Source organism: Falco punctatus, assembly GCF_963210335.1.
Source record: "Falco punctatus genome assembly, chromosome: 3".
NCBI classification, from domain to species: domain Eukaryota; kingdom Metazoa; phylum Chordata; class Aves; order Falconiformes; family Falconidae; genus Falco; species Falco punctatus.
The window spans coordinates 115,612,950-115,636,198 of record NC_137582.1 but is presented as its reverse complement, the minus strand read 5'-3'; the positions used below and the strand labels follow the sequence as shown (position 1 = coordinate 115,636,198).

General features: G+C 47.3%; 1 protein-coding gene across 2 annotated transcripts in view; it reads left to right on the top strand.

The window, feature by feature from the left end:
- MAN1C1 (mannosidase alpha class 1C member 1) overlaps positions 1 to 21,165 on the top strand; it is a 69,177-nt gene extending 48,012 nt beyond the window's left edge. For both annotated transcript variants that reach the window (XM_080380976.1, XM_080380977.1), the window contains exons 5-13: positions 52 to 132; positions 2,337 to 2,431; positions 6,850 to 6,973; positions 9,433 to 9,526; positions 13,096 to 13,211; positions 13,400 to 13,619; positions 15,797 to 15,969; positions 16,858 to 16,973; positions 17,646 to 21,165. In XM_080380976.1, coding sequence (XP_080237102.1) covers positions 52 to 132; positions 2,337 to 2,431; positions 6,850 to 6,973; positions 9,433 to 9,526; positions 13,096 to 13,211; positions 13,400 to 13,619; positions 15,797 to 15,969; positions 16,858 to 16,973; positions 17,646 to 17,763 — 1,137 coding nt within the window. In that variant the 3' untranslated portion in view covers positions 17,764 to 21,165. The remainder of the gene's footprint in view (positions 1 to 51; positions 133 to 2,336; positions 2,432 to 6,849; positions 6,974 to 9,432; positions 9,527 to 13,095; positions 13,212 to 13,399; positions 13,620 to 15,796; positions 15,970 to 16,857; positions 16,974 to 17,645) is intronic.
- Positions 21,166 to 23,249: the final 2,084 nt, after the last annotated feature.

The window sequence follows — 23,249 nt, the reverse complement described above, 5'->3', positions numbered from 1 at the left end:
CCATTTGTGCATGCAGACTTTGCAGTCAAGTATATCATTATGTATTTTCAGAATGGAGAAGCATCCTTGTTTGAGGTGAACATCCGCTATATTGGAGGACTGTTGGCCACATACTACTTAACTGGAGAAGAGGTTTGTTTCAGCGGCTCTGCGTGTCTCACACGGTCACCAATAATGAACTGAAAGGATTCTCCAGCAGCTTTTCTCTGAGCATCAGATAATCCCTCCATAACAACAGGCTAAACCTATCGTTTTTATGAATATCGAAATGCCACTAATGTTCTTTTAATTAAGTCTCACATAATTACCTTGCACACACCGTGCATGGCTCATTTGCAAAGATCTTTTCTCCTGTGGGCAATTCTAGCAAGACATGTTTTCAGTTGGACACATTGCTCCCCGGTGAAATGCCATTTGCAGCGATCTTTGTCTTTGTACTTGTTCCTTTGTATTCTAAACATAGGCAATTTTTCATCAAACATCATTCCAGATTCTGCCTTGCACTAAGGAGGGCAACTGATTAGTGGCAAGCGCTCCAAACTCTTCCTGGACAATCTCTCTGTTGCAGCAGTTTCTAAGACCAAGTGCCCTGAGATACAGGGAAGGAGGGTGGCAAACTGCCAGGGCAGGGTATCCGGCCAACTCCTGTGACAAAGTGATACAGCTCCACAAAATGTCCCCTCGCCCAGTGGGCGTGGGCTGGGCACCACAGCCCCTCCGTTAGCATGCTGGAGCAGCCGTTCAGTGGATGCTCCCACCCCCCAGGAGTCCTGGCTAAAGCAGGAGGCTCTCACTTCACTTGCCTTCTTCCTCTCCAGCCTGGTAGAGGCCAGGGCTTAATGCCATAATCTGTTTTATAGTGTGACTGGACTGGAATTTTACAGCTGGCAGTAGAGAGATGAAGAGATTATTCCTTTGCCCTGGAAGTCTTAGGCGAACAGAAACTCTGATTCAAGGGGGAGTTTGGTGAGTGAAGCAGCTGGAAGACTGGCTCTTGAACAAGAGCACAGCTCTCATGCCATACACTGACCGTGGCTGGGTGCTGTCCACCAAAATAGCATGGGATGGTTTATCGCTGCATAGTGGCACCATTGATCTGTGGAGTCACAGGAGCAGCTCTGTCACTTTAGTTGCATTTTAAATGAGTTCCAGGAATGACTTCTCTCAGTGATTTCCCTTCAGGGAAAACGCTCACAGACTCACTGCCCCAACTCAGGGCCTGTCTCAGTCACAACTTCAACAGGTTTCAGATCAACAGAGCAAAAAGAAACCACATTAAACCAGAAAACTCCAGCAGTGACCTCTTGAAGTGCAGTCAGCAGTGATGCTCAGCAGCCAGGGCAGTGCCTGTCATATACCCAGTCAGTGTCACCAGGTTGAAAGGCAAAAATCAAGTCCCCGTCTCTTGCTTTCCCTTCTGAGTCAAACCCCTATCTCCTTGTCAGTGTATCAAAGGTCTGCAAGCCCACAGGAGAGCTCAGGTTTCCTCAGTGCTGTATTTTTAGAGCAATAAATTCCTGCTTTCTCAGAACTGCTATGACAGCTTGGGCTGGTATAGGGGGGCTAGAGGTAAAAGGTTTGTGCTTTATCTCCTAAGTCACTTACAGGCTTCCCTTGATCGGGACTAATCTCTGGAGCAAAGATTAGTGCTTCTATCAGTTTGTCCCAAAATAATGGTGCGTGGTGGCTTTGTGCTGCAAGCCACCATAAGCTCTAACTGAAAGCCCCAAACTGAGGCATTACAAATGGAAAAGGAGCAGTTTAGCCATGAAACCATGAATCCTTCCCGGAAAAGAGTTGCAAGTAAAAGGTTGTTAGTTGGAAATCATGTTTTTTACAACAGGACAGAAGCTAGGCAAACCCACATTGTAAATCTAACAGTGCTTCACCCTAGAAAGATTTCTTTTGATTTTAATCCAGGCATTTCACTTCCCTGTGTCCTCTGCCACCCTGGGAAAAGGGAAGAATTTGTCCCCAAAGAGTGCTCTTTGGATCAGTGCAGATCACAGAAATTTGCTGCTGAGGGATTCAGCTGCGCTCTGCAGCTCTGGCTGCTCTCATCCAGGCTGAGGGTTTGGCGGGGGCCTTGGGGCTGGTTTAACGTAGGTTTTTAGAGGACATTCAGACAGATACCAAAGTTCAGCCTGGCTTTGGGTTCAGAGCTATCGTGCAGTGGAACTAGGGCAGCAGCATACCTCAGACAGCAGATTCTTACAGTGCAGCAGTTTTAGGTTTTAATAATGGTATGTTTGAAAAAGTGGATTTGAAAGAATCCAGTGTGACCAGTATTCACAAGCAGTCCATCAAATATTTATCCTCTCTTTTTCTTTTAACAGGTGTTCAAGAGTAAAGCTCTGGAACTTGGAGAGAAACTTTTGCCAGCTTTTAACACCCCCACTGGTATCCCACGTGGCGTCATAAATCTGGGCAGGCAAGACACACGTCCTTACAAGCATGTCATTTTATTACTGAATGTTTGTAAAAGACCAGGATTCAAGCAGGAACAGCAGCAGTTCCTCAGAGGTGCCCCCCTCTAGTGCAGATTCTTCGAGGTCATTTGTTTTGCCAACTCAAAACCAAGAGGTGCCTTGGCAAAGATTGCAGGTGACTCAAGTTAAACCCAGCTGTGTTTTATTAATTTTGGGCTGTCCGCAGTTTCTTCCTCTACCTCTTGGCAGGGCTCCCTGCTGCAATAGCATTTTCCTCACTCTCATTTTCTTTGAAACGTTATTTGTAGTCTGCACGTAGCATGCGGTGCTCTCTATATTTTTGCAGTGTGCCCAACTAGGTGCATGTGAATTTATCCAGGCTCCATATCTGGAAAAATCAGGAAAGGAACTGGATGGGACTGGCTGACAGTTTTGTTGCTAGCAAGGGGGGAGTATACAGATCCCCTAGTTTTCTCCCTGCCAGCAGCACTCAGCCAGGTGTGTATCCTTCACTGAGAGCCACATTTTGTGTCAGGTAGGTGGTGTTCTGGTGCTGGAGGGGAGCTTTGAGGCAGCTGGGTTAAATACCTTGCTGAAGGTCTCGGCAAACAGAGGCAAACCTGGAGGCTGGACTCCCAGTTTCTGATTCTCACTAGTAGACGGTGTTCCCTGCCAAGAAGGGCTTATTGGCTCATTTTGATGCCTACAAACAAATCCCCCAGGGTAAAAGCTACATGCCGGCTGAAACGGAGACAGCAGGGAATGTGGGTTAACAAAAGCCTTTCATCCTCACCTCTTGCAAAACTCGGAGCAGCAGCCATGAAAATCATTATTCATCTCTTAGCCCAAATCTCCTGTTTGACTCATGTCTCTGTGAAGTGCAAGATTTTCAAATGTTTGGCTCACACTGCTCCATTGCTTAAATATCAATGTCACCCTTCAGTTGCCTTATCTGCACATGATCCCGGTGAAAATTTGAGCCACCACCACGACTTTAATTGTTTCTTTTTACAGAAGAGACATTCTGCTTCCTCTGTGGCTGACAAAGACTCGGCATAGACTAACCTTTCACAGAAATGCCAAACCCTCCCCTGCCCTTTGTGAAGACAATTGAAACGGACTGTGTCTGCCTAGACATTCCCAAAATGTATTGCTGATTACCTTGACTAAAAGCAAAGAAAATCAAAATAACACTGAACCTACAATCCAGAACCTGTACTACTGGCTTGAGCTCTGGCTTCAGGGCCCTGAAACTGCTGTGAGGGCTCGGAGTATCAATTGATTTAGGAGCGAGGATAAAACGAGCTAAATCTGTAGTCTTGACTACTGCAGGAACATGATGAACAGCCAAAGGCGATAAACCTGAAGGGGAAGGGAGTTACTCAGTGTGCGATAGCGTGTAGAAGTGGGAGCAGAGGAGAGTAAGGTGATGCAGTGAGGGCATGCTGACCCAAATGTCAGGGCCAAAACAAAGCCCAGAAGAGTTTTGCAAGAAAGAATTCTCTCTCCAGTTCTGCTTTTGCAGGGACGTGCTAATTCCAGAGAGACCTCATCATCTCAAAAGGAGGAGACTCTTGCAGCGTGTGTAGGCTTTTGTTGGTGGTAGCTTTGGGGGGTGGGTTAAGAATGACATTCAGAAATTTGAAACACAAGCTGGCATTGAGTCAATTCTACGTATACATTTTTGAGGACCTAAAATACAAAGACACCCACCCCCGGCCCAGCTCTTCCCGTAGCCAGCTGGCTTTATCTCTTCCTATTGCCTCACACCACCTTTTCCTCTTGTGTCCCCTCTCCGCTGATGTGCTTCCCTGTGGCCTTTGTTTTCACACAGGCGCTGTATCATCTCTCACACAGGCTTGTTTTCCATCCTGCTGGTCCAACTGCCACGTTGTCTGCCAGGTCCTAGAGTACATTGTCTTCTCAAGCTGCTGCTCTGTGCTCTGCCTGTGTGTTGCACTGTGATTTCTCTCCCGGTGCCTCCTGTGCCAGGTCCCTGGCCCCAGCTTTCCTGCACATCTCCCCAAAACCTGTGCACCTCCAGATTTTTCCTCATCATCCTCTCCTGGTCTCTCTCTTGACTTGGCACCTTTTTGCTGCTTTGAATCTCAGTGAGGGAAGAAGAGAAAACTTCAGTCCGTGCTTGCATTAGACAGCGCTTAAAGAAGATGCGTTTATCTGGGGGAGGGGAAGAGCTGTGGGCATTTTCTTTTGTCTTGAAGACCAAGGTCCTTTTAATGGTAGCTTTCTCCAAGATGTTATAAAACAGGACAGCTGTGAAGGCCCTGTTTGTCCAGTTTGTAATGCTGAAAAAATGTTTTCCTGCAGGGGGTCATTTCAGGCTGCTCTTTAACCCGGGGACACATTGCAGACGTACTCTTGTTTCCTCCAGACCACCGCTTCTTGAATTTTACTGTGATTTGTAACCCAGGGTTTGGGATCCCAACAACACAGTCCTTGCAGGCAGAGCCTGGCTGCATGTTTGGGATGGAAGTTCCCGGGGGAGGGTTGTGTCAGCCGCTGTGACCCCACATTAGCCACTGTCACAACAAACACGGCCCCATTTGGCTGCTACGGAGCCCTCCTCATTTGAGCTAGCTCAGAAGGCAGTTTCTGTTTGTGAGGTCGTTTTGTTACAGTGTCCCTTCAGTGCAGTAAATAAAGAAAGAGGAGTTGACTCTTTATAAATATGAGAACACCGTGGGGTTGTTTAGCACACCCATCCCGGCGCCGGCTGCTGCCAGGTTCAGCAGGTAAGTCCGGTGCAGTATTAAATTAATGCCAACGTGAACCTGGGCGCACTGGAGGACCTTTCTGCCTGCGCAGGGAGGCTTCTGCCGTAAACACTCGGTGTTATTGGGGTACCCGGTTTAGCCGCATACAGTGTTTTCCAACGCAAAAAGCTGGCGGTACAGCCTCCTGACAGTTTGCAGGGAAGGCTGACGTCTGGCAGTGACTGAGCAATTTGAAACAGCATGAACATATTGCTTATCTAATGGCTCTTTTTGTCTGGAGGCGAAACAAACAGCTCTGGACCTGAAATGGTTTTCCGTATATCACACGGAGGGGAAACTTTTGGGGTTTTTTTCCCCCTCCTCAGAAAAATCGTTAGTTTTAGCCTCTTGTAAACAACAGAAACCCTTTTCTTCTAATAGGCAAGCTTTCCGGCGCCATCTAGTGTTACCCCCACCCCCCCAGTACTGGAAACCTGTTCCCTCACTGGTATCGACCGCAAACAGCGCTGGCAAAAAGATAGGAAAATCAAAGCCGCGTCACTTCTGAGATGGCTCAGCCAAGCATCCCTGGGCCAGCACCTGCAGAGGCTGGTTTGGGAGCAAGGCTGGAGGGCGTAGGACGTTCCCATGTCTGTGTAGATGGCAGAGGTGTGCGGAGCTGTGATCTGTAGCAGTGCGATACAAGAAGTGGTTGAATGTAAAAGCAAATCCAAGGGTGAGGCTGTTGGTGCTTGGAGGAGCCTTTGCACTCCCATGTCCTTTGATTAGTTTTCTTTCAGATTTAAGGGAGAGGTGATGCCCTCCTCATCCCCAGAACTGACTCCTTGCTTTGCTTCAGTGCTTATTTCTCTCTTTGCATGGATTTGGCAGGGTGAGGGAAGACAAACAGAAACTGAGAAGGGATTCCGGTACGTCCAAAGTAGGGGTGGAGGCACTTTGTATGATTGGCTTCTTCAGACAGTGTTTACCACCTTCTGTAGTTTTATGCTGGCCCTCCAGTTCTTGCAAGGCACACGAGATGAGCACCAGTGGGGTGTTTTCAGAGCCAGGTTTGTCCCGTGAAGATGTTAAGATTCCCCATGGCTTTTCCTTGCAGTCAGGTTTGGCCAGTGGCATCTTTCCCCTAGCACTGGTGTTGCTGTACGTTTTATCCCCCTGCAAGCAAGCCTACAGGGGGAATGTCAGTGTCGGTGTACACACAAAGAGTGTGAGATCTTGTTGAAACAAGGTGCTTCGGGACAGTGTGGATTCTGCATAAAACAGCGGCCTTGTTGGACTTGTGGGACATTAAAAGTCATGGGCGTTCTGCTCAAGCCACTTACAGACATATGTTATCCCAAAGTGTCTTGTGCAGGGCAGGTTGTTGGTGTTCTTCCAAAGTTTGCTTTCAGCTGGTCTGTTTGGAAGGGATTACTCTCCCACAAAAAACGCAGTTTCCCAATATGTGCAGTCTGCGTGTTTCCCTATCCTAAACAATTACCTGTAGAACTACTGCTCCGTCCTACTAGAACTGTTTTGTGTGAGAGTCCTAAAAATCTGTGCACATCCTTTACACAGCCTCTGCTGAGACCTGGGTGTGCACTGTAGGCACGTAACAAAGGCAGGATCTGCACTGGGGCAGGGGGGGACCTCAGGCTTTGGCTGTGTTTTCCTGGCAGTGAAGGCTGTCTTTTCTTTCCTTGCAGTGGCATGAGTTGGAGTTGGGGTTGGGCATCCGCTGGAAGCAGCATCTTAGCAGAATTTGGTACCTTGCACTTGGAATTCCTGCACCTCTCGGAGCTCTCTGGCAACCCAGTGTTTGCAGAAAAGGCAAGTACTTCCCATCCTGGTCTTTAGTGAATTGGTCTCTTCATACTCCTGGGGTCTGCCTGCAGCAGACAACGTGGCAGCAAGGTGGTCCTTCTCCCCGATACCAGTACAACTCTGGAAGGAGAAACCTTCCAGAGTGGGACCACAGGTTCAGAAACCTGTGCTTTGCAGGCTGCAGAGGTCACAGGCCTCAGAGCAGCTCACTGAAAAGGTCACAGTGAGCTCTTGTTAGAGATCTGTCATACCCACAGGCCTTGGAAGGCGTCTACCCCAGTGTTTTCTTTGGCCGTTGACATTTGCTGTAGCCCCTCCACGTGCCTTTCCATCACCTGCAGCCACCGGGGAGATGGGGACGTTTTTCCCGATGTCTCAGTCATCTGAAGCTTTAGCAAAAACTTACTCAGACAAGGACACAGCCGAAATGAAACCATCTGTTGGATGCAGACTGCAAAGATAATTGTTAATTCTGATATCCTAATAGTAGTGCCTTGTACTTACAGACCTTTTTACACTAAACAGGCATTAAATGTTATGCTCCAGCCAGCAAGATTTCTGCTGAGGTTTCTCGTGTAGGAAAGGCCTGACAGTTGACATATTGGATTCCTTTTGTGTAACCTGTAACTGAAAATCTATTAATATTATACATTACCTTGAGCTTTTTTTTTTCCACAAGTGATCTTGTAACGCATGTGAGAGCAACTTAATAGATATGCTGTTGTATACCAGTAGGTCATTAGCTTTCGCTGCACGTCCCTGAGGAATCAGCTTTGAGGGAGACAAATTATTCCAGTTAGAATCCAAACTGCCCCCATGAGGCCAGAGGAAATGGGGCCTGTCCAGAGCCCCACGGTGGGCTGAAAGCAGACGGTGCTACTAGGATTGCCGATAAAAAGCTCAAAACGATACTTTTCCAGGATATGTCCACTGCAGATCTGTCGGTTGCGAAGCAAGAAGAGAATCTGGAGAAGAGACGGGAAGAAAGAGAAGGAAGAAGCTAGGAAAGTAAAACGGAGAGTAGGATGAAGTGTGTGGAAAGCAGTAAGGGTGGGATTGGCAAGAGGAATGTCTCAGAAGGGTGAGCGGGAGAGAAAAGCAAAGGGTGAAGTAAAACTAGAAATCCAGGAGACTTTTCTGTAGGGAAGATAGACTGGTGACTTGAAATAAAGGAGACAAGCTAAAGATTCTTGAGGACAGTGATAATGATAAATTGCTCAGGGGAAGGTGGAGCTGAGAAAAGACCAGTGAAGGGAACAGTGGTATGGAAAGAAAATGTGCGCAAAGGAAATGCAGAGGCAGTGGGGGGAGAGGTGAGCACTGAAAACACAAGGGCAAGAAGATGCACTGTTAAAAACTACGATTGCATCCACACTTCAGGTTCAAACTGAGGTATTCTGAGCCAGGGTCAAGCCTCTGTCCCCAGCCTAACATGTTTTCCTCTTTGCCTCCTAAGCCCATAGAGGGGTAAGGGCAGAACCTTTCTAATGGATTCTCCTCAGCTGAGCGTGCCTGATGTGTCACAGAACATGTATTGAATTCATCCGAACGCCCTCTGAGAGAAGAAACGTAGGATGATGTGGGCTCAAACACCCCTTCCTGGGGGAAATTACTTCAGAGGAACAGATCAACTCATTAACTTGCAGCATGGGACTTGTGTGATTTTAGGAAGAATAAAGTCCATCTGTGTCTTTTATTCAAACTTGTCATTAATATGCCATGCTATTAAACTTCAGTAAATATTATGCAGCCTGACGACTTACTTGGAAGCAACCAACTTAAGTCTGTAGCCAGCTTTTGGCGTACAAACTGTCTAATTTTATAAAAGGTTTAGAGTGCATTAGCTGCTCTGTAGGTTATAATAGAATATTTATGCTGCATACCATTTAACTTTGTCCCTTATGGGAAAGGCCTATTGGATTTAATGGGGGTGAAACCAAGGGAGGTTTTAGAGAATAAGTATGGCTGTTCTAGCATATTAAAGGAGCTGTCTGTTGTTGAAATTAAAGGCCCCAATTCATCATGTTAAGTGACCACATGGTGAATTTAAGTACTGTGTGAGTCACTCATCCCTGCCACTCCTTTCCCTTTGGATCATGGAAAAAAATCACCCTCCACATCTCATACATTTCCACCCAGATCCCAAATCCTCGGGATTGCTTCTGGACCACTGTTGGCAAACTGCTTCCACTGCTGAACTGGGGCCTTTGCAGGGTTTTTAGAATAGTTTCTAAAATCCCACAGAGCTGGATAAAGATTGTGCTGAGGAGTCTAGCTCAAAGACCTCTCACTGGAGAGCAATGTCGTTGGGTTCTGCTTGCATGATGATTCACGACGTTACAGGCTGCTGTTCTTGTTCAGCCAGGGATCAGCACTGATGAATTACAGAGTTCTCAGTGACAGTGCAAAACCGTCCGCTTTTTCAGCGAAGAAGTAACATAGTTCTTGTCTCTCATCTCTCCTAGGTGATGAACATCCGCAAAGTCCTGAACAGAGTTGAGAAGCCGCAGGGCCTTTATCCTAACTTTCTCAGCCCAGTGACAGGGAACTGGGTGCAGCGTAGGTATCACTGTGCGTTCGGAGTCCTGCCTGGAGCATTTCAGTCTTTCCATTATTCTTTAGGAAGCATAGCAACTGTCAGAGAAGCAAGCCAAGAAAATGTCTTGTCAGGCAGCCTGTTATACATGTGATTAGATAATGCAACCCGATTTGTAAGAAGCAATGTAGTAATTGCACACTTATTCCATCAGCCTTGTTTCCAGCTGAGTGTCTCACCTCCAGAGAGAATTAGGGCCTCTTGCACAGGGGAGGATAATGGTACATGGTTCAGCACACAGATATTAGAAATCAGCACATCTTTTTAAGACCTCATCCTGCAGTCATCACATAGCCCACAGATCTACTTGGGAGTTGCCCCTGAAGGCTGTGAGCAGAACTGTGATGTGATTTACTTCCCGAGTGTGCTGCAGCAAGTGAGGAACCACCTGGAGAGGCAGAGGGCTTGCAGAGTCTTGGATCCCCCTAGGATCTAGGGACGCATTCTCTTGTGTGCGTGTGTGTACCTGTTACCATGGTACCTCTGCACAGTGCAATTTGGTGCAAGAAGGGTGAGACAAGTATGTATTCTTTTCTTCCATCAGGAAGCCAGCACTGAAGACCTGGGCATTAAATAGATACTGCTCTGATATGAAAGAGGTACAATAACCAGGAAGGAGCTTGGGATTAAAAAAAAAAAAAAAAAAAAAAAAGGAAATACTAGAAGCAGTGTATCCAAGAAAAGATTATATGCTTTCCTGCTTCATGCACGCAACCACTTCCTTACCCAGAGACCGGACCCATCTTTTTGTGCCACCAAAGGGCAGAAGCTTGCCCTCTGGTAGGAACACGAGAGGCTACTTCTGCTGCTGTGCCCTAGACCTCTGACCTCAACTTTCCACTCTGTTAAGGATTTGCTTGTTTTGGAAAGGGAGGGCTGCTGGATTTCGTGTTTGTCTGTCCCAGAAAAGAAAAGTCTCTTTTTGCAGAAGCTGTTCTTAACCTGTCAGTGGATTACATTCACATTGTTTAAGCAGTTTTCTTTGAGTCGTTTCATTACCTGCTGTCCCTGTGTCTTGTTGCCCTGTCTGCTCTGCTAGATCACTCCAGACCTTTCTAACTACTGTATTAATAGCTCTGATTGTAACTGACAGACAATTGCATGGCTGCCATCATCTGAGACAGTGAGAGAGCTCTAGCTGTGAGCAATCCTTGACCTTTAACTGCCACATCAGCACCTCTGATGGCAATCAACAGGGCTTGGCTTCAAAGGTGTCCCAACAAAGCATCTTGGATAGTTGCAGTTGTCCCGTTAAACCAGAGCTGTCCTTTGCTGCCATGAGGAAGGAAGATAGTCTTCTGTGTTTGTCCCGTTAATTGATCTTCAAAATTATCTAATCCCTTTGTAAGCAGTTCAGCTTCCCCTCTGCATTTGTCTCTGCAGAATTGTTGCAATATGTTCCACTTGAAAAGCTAATCTCCTGTCCCCTTACTGCACCCCTGAGATGCCATTTTCTTTAAGTTATTTCCAACTGGCAGCCAAAGTGCACATTTTACCAGACACAAGCATTAGTTCTGCCTATTCATTGGTGCTGAGAGAAGTGCCTGTCTGTTGCCATAACTGAACATTATGGAATCTTTGGGAAACTGTGCTCTTAATTCAGATGGTTAAAATACTCAGCTTGATACTCAGTATTCAGCTCTTCTGCCACTAATTTCATTCTATTTATGTCTGCAAATTTTACTTCTTTGTACTGACCTGCTCCCACCCCTTGCTGACGTATAGAGTGGCCTGTTGCTGGTTCTCAGAGCTTATTAAAAGTAGCTTCTGATTACTTGTTCTGGGATAGGCTGATTTATGCCCAAGGACTAGAGATAACCTCTCTCCTAGACTTTTCACGTCACGAGGGCAACTCATGGCACAGGCTGTTTGTGGCAGTTGCTCATAATACGACCTTGCAGTCTGAATCCGTATTCCAGTGAGGGAAAAGACTGATCAGCCTCTTCTGTGTCTCCAATACTGCTGGTGAGAAATAGATTAGGACCAAAGTAGGGAGGCAGCTGCAGCCTGCCACAGAGATGTTCCCTGTAGATGCCAGGCTCTCATTTTCTCTCTGCTTATTAAAGCTCTTTGCAGGAAGCTGTTTTTCTTGGAATTGCTGTGATTTTCTTAAAAGGTGTATCTTTGACCTGGCTGAATGAGCAGATCTTCTAAATGAAGAGGCAGTGCTGCACCTCTTCTGAGTGCAGTTGTTACCTTTAGAAAATTAAAGCACAGTCCCCTGCTGAAATAAGAGATTTGTTTATGCAAAGTGCCTAGGAGGCAAATGCTGGCAAAGCTGATGCCATATGGAAAGCAATTACGCACCAGAGCTCCTGCTTTGGTGATTTTATGAATGACACACTTAGGATCACAGAGCTCCTCTTTAAAGACAGGCTGTGCAGCCGGTGTTTGCAAATAGTCTGTCCTCTTTTTTCCTGAATTCATGCATCTAATCTCATTGTTTTGCTATGGATTATTCTGTGGATCATTGGACACACTGTATCAGGGATATTTGCTCTTCAGGTCGGGAAAATGCATGGCTGTTGATCTGTTGGTAGGATTTAGCATTTAGAATAAGCCTCAGGACTTTATATGTGTACAGTGAAAGGGAAAATAAAAATCTGAACAGCTAACTCTGAAAACCCTGCCGTATCTGCTTACATTTAAAATGAGGATGTGTGCAGACACAGAGGTGGACACTGTTAATTAACAGGGATGGTTCAGTCCATGGTGGGTAATTTGTCTTGTTCTTCTAAAAAAAGTGGAATACTTGGCCGTTTGAAAGAATGAATGCTGCTTTTCCCCCTGTGGTATAGTTTAAAAATATAAATCCATCCAGCAGTTCCCCCCAGGCAGAAACCTGCAGCTGTCATGCCCATTTCGCAGTGCAATTCTTTAGCATCCTCCTGTAAGGTCATAGCATTGTGTACTCTGAACAGATAGCCTTGAAAATCCGATTTCTGCAGAAGAAAATATTCAGTGCACATCCTTGTACCTGACTTTATCATTTCAATACGCCAACAACACCAGCCTTCCCCAGGGCACAGAGTCCCACCATGAGCTAGGAATACAAATGGCACGCTCAAGAGGTCCCTACAGCAGCCCCTTGCTGGCAGCTGTGCGTTGATCCAACAGGCATCCTCCCTCTCCTGAGGCAGGGAGGCAGCCGCTCAGTGGCTTCATATAAGCAGAGATCTATCAATACCTGCCACTGCTTTTGGTTTATTAGGCTGAGATTTGTGATGATTGCTTCATGAATGGGAAGCTTCTTTAAGTTGCAGTAGAAATAACTGTTGCAAAAGAAGACTTCTGAATAGGTTTGGTAAGGGATACTCATGCTTTTTAAAATGACAGAACATTTTTCTTCTGATTGCGCTTTCCACCTTTCATCCTTGTTTGAAAAAGAAATGCTGCAAGCTTTCCCCAGGAAGCTGGAAAAAGGAAGGAGAGAACAAGGGCGTTAAATAGGACATGGTTGTTTGCTCTTTGTAAAGGAACTGCTGACTGTATATCATGAACCTGAAGTTCCTTTCTGACTTTCCCACTACAGACCACGTCTCCATTGGGGGGCTTGGGGACAGCTTTTACGAATATCTCCTCAAATCTTGGCTGATGTCAGACAAGAAAGACTCTGAAGCTAAAAAGATGTACAACGATGCACTAGAGGTAAGGAGCAGGTTGCCGCTCTGTATTTTTGGTGGGGGACACTGTTCATCAGAATGTTCCAGGAAAAATGTCTTCGATCTTTCAGTTTCCTTGGTATTCACTCCTGTCCACTAAGCATCTTGAAATGTGTAGGAAGTTATACTTGCTGTCCATGAAGTATCTTGAAATCCTGGCTTTCATCCCTTTAGGCAATAGAAAAGCATTTGGTCAAAAAGTCTGCTGGAGGATTGACCTACATTGCTGAATGGAGAGGTGGCATCTTGGATCACAAAATGGGCCACTTGGCTTGCTTCTCGGGGGGCATGATAGCGCTTGGAGCCGAGCACGCTGGAGAGCAGAGGAAGCAACATTACATGGATCTGGCTGCAGAAATAACAAACACATGTCACGAGTCTTATGCACGCTCAGGTAAACCTGTGGGCTGCGTAGAAAGTGTTAGTAAGGGGTCACCTACAGCCGTAGGAGACTCAGCTTTCGGGTGGCAGTGGGGTTTGTGGGTCAGCAGCCCCTGCATCCCTGTGTATGTCTCTCTTGTCTTTTTGGAGATACCTAGAAGAGAAAGCAGCATGTTTTACATGGCAGACAGCTGGAGCGGAGGGACAGGCAGATGTGAGCTTCTGTGGCAGAGCTGGGAAATGAACGCAGAGCTGGATCCTGGTCCCGCCTGCCAGCCGCAGAGCTAGCCTTCTCCCAGCAAGACTCGAGTTTGAGCCTATCCTTTCACATCCCTTCGCAGACAAGAAGGGGAGATTAGCAGAGATTAATTGCAAGGTGTCCCACCATATGGAGCAAAGCAGCTGAGAAGCCCAACAGGAGAGTGTTGGGAGACTGCAGCTGTCGGTAGGAACCAAAAAAAATGAAGTTACTCAGCCTCTCCTGGCTGTCTCAGCAGAGGCTGGCTAAGTCTTTCTGTTTCACAAGTCCAGTAAAATTTGTTTCGCCACCCAGTGTGATCAGTCGGCGCTTTGGGAGAGCAGTGACTGGTGATGAATGAGAGGCTGGGGTTAGTTCTCTGCCTGCAGGGCTTTCAGCAAGATGAGCTTGCTGTGGACACCGCTCCTTTCTTTGTAGGCATCTCTGTAGCTCTTCTGAGACTGCAGGCAGTGAAGCAGCAGTCTGCTTGCCGGGACCCTATCAAGCACAGGTCTGTCTGCACTAACTGTTCCCAAAAACTGTTTCACACCATCACCACATTAGCCAGCCCATATTGGCAGCTGGTGTCCAGCATGTTTGCCCAATAAACTTCAAGCTAGCCTGAAATGATGTTTTCAAATAACTTTTTTTTTCCCCCGCAGCACTTACAGAACTAAAAACAAGCCACCCGAACTAATAACCCTCTGGTTGTGAGTGCCTGGAGCAAATTTTCACCTTCAGCAGTATCCATCAGCATAGAAAGGACAGGAGCAAGCCTGCCCGCACTGGTTACGGTGCTGTCATTTCAGCCAGCTCATTGTTTTGCAGAGAATGTCTGTGCATGTCACTCTGGCTCTCAGCAAACAGTCCAGCTAGCAAACACTGTTAGGTCCCCAAACAGACAGGAGGGCCCAGGGAAGGTGTGCAAAATATTTAGAGAAATAAAATGACTCCCTGAAACACAGCCATGTGGTAGACACGTGGGTGCAGCAAGAGAAACCTTGTGGCATGTTAATAAGCAACCTCTGTGCTCAGTGTCCCTGTTTTTCGAATAGGGAGAGGGTTGGTGTTGGAGTAGGTGGGGGTTGAGTGCTAGCTAATGCTTCCAAGAGATGGAGATTCTCATGTAAGGGAGGCTCAAAAAGACCAAAGTACTGTTTGACCTTGATCAAACATTTGATCTATAACATATCAGTGAAATTGCTTAAGCCTTCCCCATCCTCCTGATGTCTTCTTCTCAAAGAAGTGGACCAGAAGGAAAGGCAGAAGATGTGATTGCCGGCCCCAGGTAGCACTTCTTATCAGCCTCCCTGCCACAGCGCAGGTGAAATGGCTCGGTCTGGTGGGCTGATAATTGTGAAACAAACCCCCTGCCTGGGAGCAGCGTACCAGTATCTCTAGGACAGCAGGGTCAGCTGCGTGGCTAGATTTTCCTTTGAATGTGTTTTTTTCTTTGAGGCTTTACAACAGAATCTTGCCCCTCTGTTCTTTTCTCATCTGGGTTCTTGAGTTTGTCTTCAGTGATGAACTCTGCTCTCAGGGTCAAGGACAGTGCAGCTCCTAGGAGCACAGCACAGCAAAAAAGTGCTGGGACATGGGGGAGATCTGTACATGCCCTCTTCACGCTCGAACCTGGTCCGAGTCTGTGTTTTGTCAGTTGTATCCACCCTCAGAAACACTTTATCCTCACTCACCTGGATAGGACCCAGGCATACCACGGAGTGAGCAGCAGCTGGAGCGGCAGTGGGCACAGCCCATGCACTCTTGGGAGTTGCCCCGATTTTGACATCAGCTGTGAGATGGATCTGACACACAAGCATGACTGATACGCTCGTCTGACCTCACGCAAGCCTTAGCTAAATGTTGGCAGCCTGAGCGGCGTAAAAACACCCGGACAGTCTGTTTGCATTCTCCTCAGACTCATCACTGCGTGTGTGTGTGGTTTTGTCTAGATACCAAACTCGGCCCCGAAGCCTTTCGTTTTGATGCTGGAACGGAAGCCATGGCGACCAGACTCAGCGAGCGCTATTACATCCTACGTCCAGAAGTGGTGGAAAGCTACATGTACATGTGGCGGCTGACACACGATCCCAAGTACAGGCAGTGGGGCTGGGAGGTTGTGAAGGTATGGTTGGAAAATTTGCAGTAGTAACTCTTACAGGCTGCTGGATGCTTACAAAAATCTTTCCTTCGGTCAATAAAAAGAGCAGAAATTATTTAAATTGTGTCAGACACTCAGACACATTAGCAATGGGGCAGGAATACACAAAATAGCTCGGTTTAGTGCGGCGTCTCTGTTGAGGCATGGTGAATGTTTTCTTCTCCCTATGCTAAAATCAATCAGTCAATCAAAACAGTGGTTGTTTACGGAGAGGAGCGCTGCAGACAGTGAAACCTGCTATTAATGTAACAGTCCTTTGCAAAAAGGAGTCAACCTTCTATTTGAAGTATCTGGACTGCTCAGAACCCACTGGTTCATAGTTGGACAGGGAAAACCAGCAAACCTGCCTTTGCCCTTTGTCTTGTCTTCTGCCCACAAAGACCTCCCAGCCAGGAAGTCCCCCACCTCCTTCGAGCTCAGGCAATGATGTTTATTCTGGGCCATATTGTACACAGTTCATAGACATTTCTTTATACAGAGAATTTATATGTTGGCTGCTGCCCCACGTCCTAGTAGGGCCTGCATCTCAGTGGCAGAACTGTCATTTGGCTGCTGCCCTGTAAAAGAGGCTCCACAAACGGCTACAGTTGCCACTTGAGAGCGTTTTTGCTATTTGTGTAATGTCAGGGTCAATCAGTCAACTAACTTAGGTGGTTTACGTTTCTCTTGCTGTTTCATTCGAACTAGCTTTATTCCCAGAGTCTGGAGTGATCACCACACTCTTCAGTGAAAGACAGAGGCTACTACACACCTGGAATTTGATTTGTAAAGCTGACTTGTAACGCAACTGATGATGATTAATGAGTTACTCCATGCTACAGCGTGTTACTGAGATTTCTTTTCCTTTTTCAGGCCCTGGAAAAACATTGTAGAGTAGAAGCTGGTTTTTCTGGCATCCGAGACGTTTACATCACATCCCCAACCCATGACAACATGCAACAGAGTTTTTTCCTCGCAGAGACTCTGAAGTAAGTCTGGTATCATAGAGGCCTTTCAGGGTAGCAGAATTTTTGAAGCATCAGCACTCTGGTCTGCTTAATAAGTCACTAATAATAAGGGGAAAGTCTTATCCTCCGTGGCAAAAACTGGGCAAGGGTATGGGTGCTGCAAAGCTTTAGTAGTTTCCTCCTGTAGAACCACTGCTGTCATTGGCACTCTGGAGGTTTCTGCTGATGTGCTGGATTTAAAGCCTGTTCCTGTGATGTAGAGCTGCTCTAAGTGGGAGGCTCTGACTGCTAAGCTCCCTTGAATTTAGCTCTGATGGTTTAAGAGAGAGCCATCTCCTCTGCCAGGTTAATGTCCTGCATGCAGAGGAGGTGCGACTACAGCCTGAATTTGGTGCCCCTTGGTGCAGGTCTGCCTTTGCTGGTAGCGTGAGCTAGTGTTTGTGGTGTGGCTGAGCGCAGATGCCCACCCCGTTTTGCCACCTTTGCGCCAGGGGGGATAGTTTCCAGCGGGAGAGTGAGGCAGGGAGTCGGGAAATGTGTCACCGTAAACCGTGGCAGCTGAGGGCAATGGCAGCTCCCATCGCAGTCCTGCTGATGACGCTTGCTTGTGCAGGCTCGGAGTCCCACCTGGGTTTCCTTTAATTTCCCTTTGTGTCCATTTTCTCCCTGCCCGCCCTTGCCCTGTGGCTCCAGGTACCTCTATCTTCTGTTCTGTGAAGATGACGTGCTGTCCCTGGACGACTGGGTGTTCAACACAGAGGCTCACCCCCTGCCAATCAACCACACGAACTTTAAAGCAAGTGTGCAGTAGTGAGGCCATGGCCAGCACCCTGCTTCTGCAGCGTCGGCGGGTTACTGCATTTCCTTTCCATTAAAGGAATTCGCGTTGTTCCTAAAATGGTATTTTGGGGCACTAGTCCAATTCCGGACAGTATTATATTGGGAAGATGAAACCATGACGTAAGCACCTTCTTTTCCTCTGTGAGGAGCTCTATTAGCCTGATAATGAGATGTTTATTCTGGGCCATATTGTACACAGTTCATAGACATTCCTTTATACAGAGAATTTATATGAAATCCACTGACTTTGCTTTATAGTGGCCAAAGGACTGGAAGTTTGCCATAAAATAGACTTCACACACACACAAACACACACATCCTCCTTTCATTTTTCTGTTTCATTTTTGCCTTTTATATACTCTTGGATTTATCACCTTTCTAATTAACAGTTTTCAGCATACTGTGCTTTTGAAGTGGTAGGCTTTCTAGGCTCCTTGGGAAGGACAGGATGGGAGAACGAGGAACAGCAGTTGCCCTTTTTGTGAGAGAGCATCTAGAGTGTGTGGAGCTCTCCTGGGGGTGGATGAGGAGCTGACTGAGAGCTTATGGGTTAGGATTAAATAGAGGACAGGTAAAGGTGACATTACAGCGGGTGTCTGCTATAGGCCACCCCACCAGGAAGAGCGAGAGGATCAGGTCCTCTACAGACAGAGGCGGGCAACCTCAGGTTTGAATTCACAGGCCCTGGTCCTCACGGCGGAATTCAGCCACCCCAACATCTGCAATGACATAAGCAATCCAGGAGGTTCCTTGAGTGGATTGATGATAAATTCCTTCTCCACAGAGGAGCCAACAAAGGGAGGTGCTGTGCTGGACCTCATCGTACTCACCACCAAGCCGGGGCTCGTTGGGCATGTGAAGATCCAAGGCAGCTCTGGCTGCAGTGACCATGAGATGGTGGAGTTCGGGATCCTGAGGGCAGGAAGGAGGATGGAAAGCAAGCTCACAATCCCGGACTTCAGGAGAGCAGACTGTGGCCTCTTCAGAGATCTGCTTGGAAGAGTCCGGTGGGGTAAGACCCTGGAGGGAAGAGGTGCCTGAGAAAGCCAGTTAGTATTCAAGAATCGTGTCCTCCAAGCTCAAGAGAGTTCCATTCCAATGAGCAGGAAGTCGGGCAAAAATGCCAGGAAGCCTGTGTGGATGAAGAGAGAACTTCTAGCTGAACTCAGACACAAAAAGGAAGCGTACAGAGGGTGTAAGCCAGGACGGGAAACCTGGGAGGGCCATGGAAAGGTTGTCTGAGCATCCAGGGCTGACATTAGGAAAGCTAAAGCCCAAGCAGAATGGAATTCAGCCAGCAGTGTCAAAGATGACAGGAAGAGCTTCTATAAGAACATAGGTGACAAAAGGAGAACTGGGAAAATGTGGCCCCACTTCTCAACAAGACAGGGAAGCTGGTTACACAGGACATGGAAGAGGCTGAAATACCAGATGTTGCCTTTGCCTCAGTCTTTACTAGCAAAACTGGCCTTGGGGAACCCCGGGTTCCACAGACCAGGGGGAAAGGTGGGAGTAAGGGAGGTGTGCCCTCGGTGGAAGAGGGTCAGGTCAGGGAATACTTGAGCAAACTGGGCCTTGAAGTGATGCACCCACAGGTGCTGGGGGAGCTGGCACATGTCATTGCAAGGCCAGTCTCAATAATCTTTGATCGATCGTGATGACTGGGAAAAGTGCCTGAAGACTGGAGTAAAGCAAATGTCACTCCTGTCTTCAAGAAGGGCAAGAAGGAGGGCACAGGGAGCTATGGAACTATGGGCTCATCAGCCTCACCTCAGTCCCTGGGAAGGTGACGGAGCAGCTAATCCTGGAAACCATTTCCAGTTGCACAAATGACAAACAATTCTTCATGAGCAGCCAGCATGGCTTCACCACAGGGATGTGGTTGGCCAACTTGATAAACTTCTACAGCAGATGACTGGCCTTGTAGGTGAGGGGAGAACAGCAGATATTGTTCTCAGATCTGATACTGATCTTGTAGACTCACCTTGTAGGTGAGGGGAGATCAGCAGATACTGAACTTCAGGATGGCCTTTGACGCTGTCCAAAGGATCATCATAAACCAGCTGTCGGTCGACGGGCTGGATGAGCAGTGAGGTGGGTTGAAAACTGGCTGAATGGTTGGGCACAGAGGCGGTGATCAGTGGCGTGAAGTCTAGTTAGAAGCCAGTAAAACTAGCAGAGCACCCCAGGGGTCAGTACTGGATCCAGCCTCGTTCAAGTCCTCATTCATGATCTAGATGATGGAGCAGAGCATACCCTCGATGTTTGCTGATGACACAAAACCAGGAGGGGGCTGATATGCCCGAGGCTCATGCTGCCGGCCAGAGGGAGCTCGACAGGCTGGAGAAGCGGGTTGGTAAGAACGTAACGAAGTTCAGTAAGCAGAAGTGCCCAGTCCTGCACCTGGGCGGGAACAGCCCCGTGCACCAGTGTATGCTGGGGCACCTGCTGGGAGCCAGCGTGGCAGAAAAGGTGTCCTGTGGACACCAAACTGACCATGAGCCAGCGATGAGACCTTGCTGCAAAGAAGGCCAACGGTCTCCTGGGCTGCCTTAGACAAAGTATTGCCAACAGGATGAGGGACGGGATCCTTCTCCTCTGCTCAGCACTGGTGAGGCCACACCTGGAGTGCTGTGTCCAGTTCTGGGCTCCTCGGTAGAGAAGGGACACCGGGGAGAGTCCAGCAAAGGGTGGTGAAGATCCTTAGGGGACTGGAACATCTCTCCTATGAGGAAGGGCTGAGAGAGCTGGGACTGCTTAGCCCGGAGGAGAGAAGGCTCCAAGGGGACCTTATTCGTGTCTATAAATACCTGAAGGGTGGGTGCAAAGAGCCAGGCTCTCTCCAGTGGTGCCCGGTGCCAGGACCAGAGGCAGTAGGCACACTGAAACACGGGAGGGTCCCTCTGAACACGAGCAAACACTTTGTGACCGGGAGGGTGACCGAGCACTGGCACAGGTTGCCCACGGAGGCTGTGAAGTCTCCATCCTTGGAGATACTCAAAAGCCACCTGGACATGGTCCTGGGCAGCTGGGTCTGGGTGGCCCTGCTTGAGCAGGGGGGTTGGGCCAGAAGTCCCTGCCAGCCTCAACCACTCTGTGACTCTGTGATTCTGTAGTGTCAAAACTGTAGCTGAATCAAAACCTGTCTGCAAAATTCTTGATCCTAATGTATTTTTATATACTTTTCCTGTGCTCTTAAAACACATTTACCACACATCACATCTCATTTAACTTTCCTTTATCGTTTTTGTGTTTTTCTACTTTTATTTGGAACTAAATGTTATGAGTCACTTGTAATAATTTCACTGCTGTAATAGTCAAATCTGTGAAACAGAATAAAAGTCTTGTAAAATAAAAAGCATGTTTGGGTTGATCCTCTTTAAAGCCATCTGTCAAAGACCTGTTACATCATCCTTGGAATAACTAGGTGACAATACTGGTTGATTTCAAGGATATTTCACAATAGATGTTGATTTTCAGAGTAATCTAGCCAGTGTATGGACAGCAATTCCCATCTGCACCAGCTCTCTTAAATTGCTTGTTCACCATCTGATACGGGTTAGCGGGAGTTCTACTAAATGTCTTTATTTTTCTAGCGAAAAATAAATAGTCCCCAGACAAGTTTGCTTTTCAGTATACATTGTTTCTGGAATGAACAGAAGAAAAAGAAGGGAAAAAGACGGAAGCTAGAATCTTCCGTTTATCTGGCCACTGAACTAGTGGATCCTCTGTGACTCTAAGTAGATGATAACACAGAGATGTTCACACACCGCTGCTGTTCGGAGCCGGGCAGCTGTGAGGACCGGCTTAACGGGCTGGATCGGAGATCCGCATCCTTTCTCCCGGCAGCCTTTCCTCTGGTACAGCAAAGCTGCGTGGCCCTTGGTGGTGGAACCTTTTTTGTGCATTCTTGTGACATTCTCTTGATAATTGGTTCATTCAGCAACTTGGGAAGATAAAGGTGCTTTGAGCAAGTCATGGAAACAAAAAGTGTTTCTGAATTCATGCCTTTGTAATTCCCCAAGAGAAATAAGGTTGTCAGATGGGGGACTTAGCATTATCCCAGGGATAAAGATACTGGTGGTGAGCTTGGCCTGGAGGAACGGTTATTGGTAAATAAACATCTTCAGAGTGAGTTGTGTTATCTGAGAGATTTGGATACTGGGAAGCTGGTTTAGCTCAGAGGATTTTTATAACGGATTAAGGGAATTCCATAAATAAAAATGTCCTGCTCTTGGAGTAACTCAAAACACTGTCTGGCAAAATTTAAACCCACAAAATAAATAGCATGATTCTAGTTTCCTTTAGACGGAGATCCTTGGTGTTACATTAAAGCCCCGCTCTTGTTTTCTTTTCCACACAAGCGAGCAGGAGCGGTATTTGTCAAGTCACGTGCACTTCTAGAGGAGAGCTCCCTGCTTTCCTGCAGATCAATGGCTGCATCACAAATAGGGAGGGTTTTTAGGGGCCCAGCCTGCCCGATGATGTAAAGCTCACTGGTGTTTGCTTACCCAGGCACTGGAATGGAGCTTGGCACCAGCCGCAACAAAAGCTTTTTCTTGCAGGTGGCAATGCCTGCCAATTTCTACAATTCTGCAAATACTTCTGCCAGTGCTCACAGATACCCACAGTTAAATCCCTGAGGCCAGTGGATTAATCACAAGCATCAGGTTAAGCGTGCATGTGTTCAGCAGGAGAAGAGGTTTATTCCAAGGATCAGCTTTGTTCCAAGGCCTGGCCCTGATCCACGACCGGGATTTTTCTGTCCTACAGCAGTGCAGGTAACAGAAGCGCTTGCCCTGCTGGTGTCTTGAAACACTTCTGCTTTTTCCTTGCTCCTCTGCAGGCCCTGAGTCGTGGCTGGATGCTCTTGTTCCACAAGCCCTCATCCCTGCGAGCCTTGCGTGCCGATCCAGCTCCGGGATTTCACCTCTCTTACTTGCACCCACCCTGTATGCTTCACACTGGGTGGGGGTGGCAGGACCCTTGTCCATCCCGGTGGGAATCCCTCTGTTTTCAGACTTTGCGTAGATGAATGGGGTGTTACATTGAACCAGAGGTTTGGTTTTAAATACCTAATGGAAAGAATCTGGGAAGATGTGTGTGTTTGGGCTGCTTTCCTGCCTTTTCAGTCTCAGGCATGTGAGATACTGGTGGGAATTCTGTTGTTAATTTATGGTGGGGTTTTTTTCTACCTTTGAGCCACCTTACTGGGAAATGCGATCAGCCTCGGTTATTTCCCATCTCCCCTGTTACACTCAAGTTCAGAAGCCGTGATTATCGTGTTAATTTTCACCATCAGAACATGTGGCCCTAATTTATGTCAGAAGGAATTTCCTGTAAATGAAGTTCTGATAAAAGGAAGTTGCATTAGTGGTAGAGATGAAAACTCATCACTTATCCCTTGTAGAATGGCCAGCTGTTGTTGCCTGGCTGTACAAGGAGGTGAGACAAAAC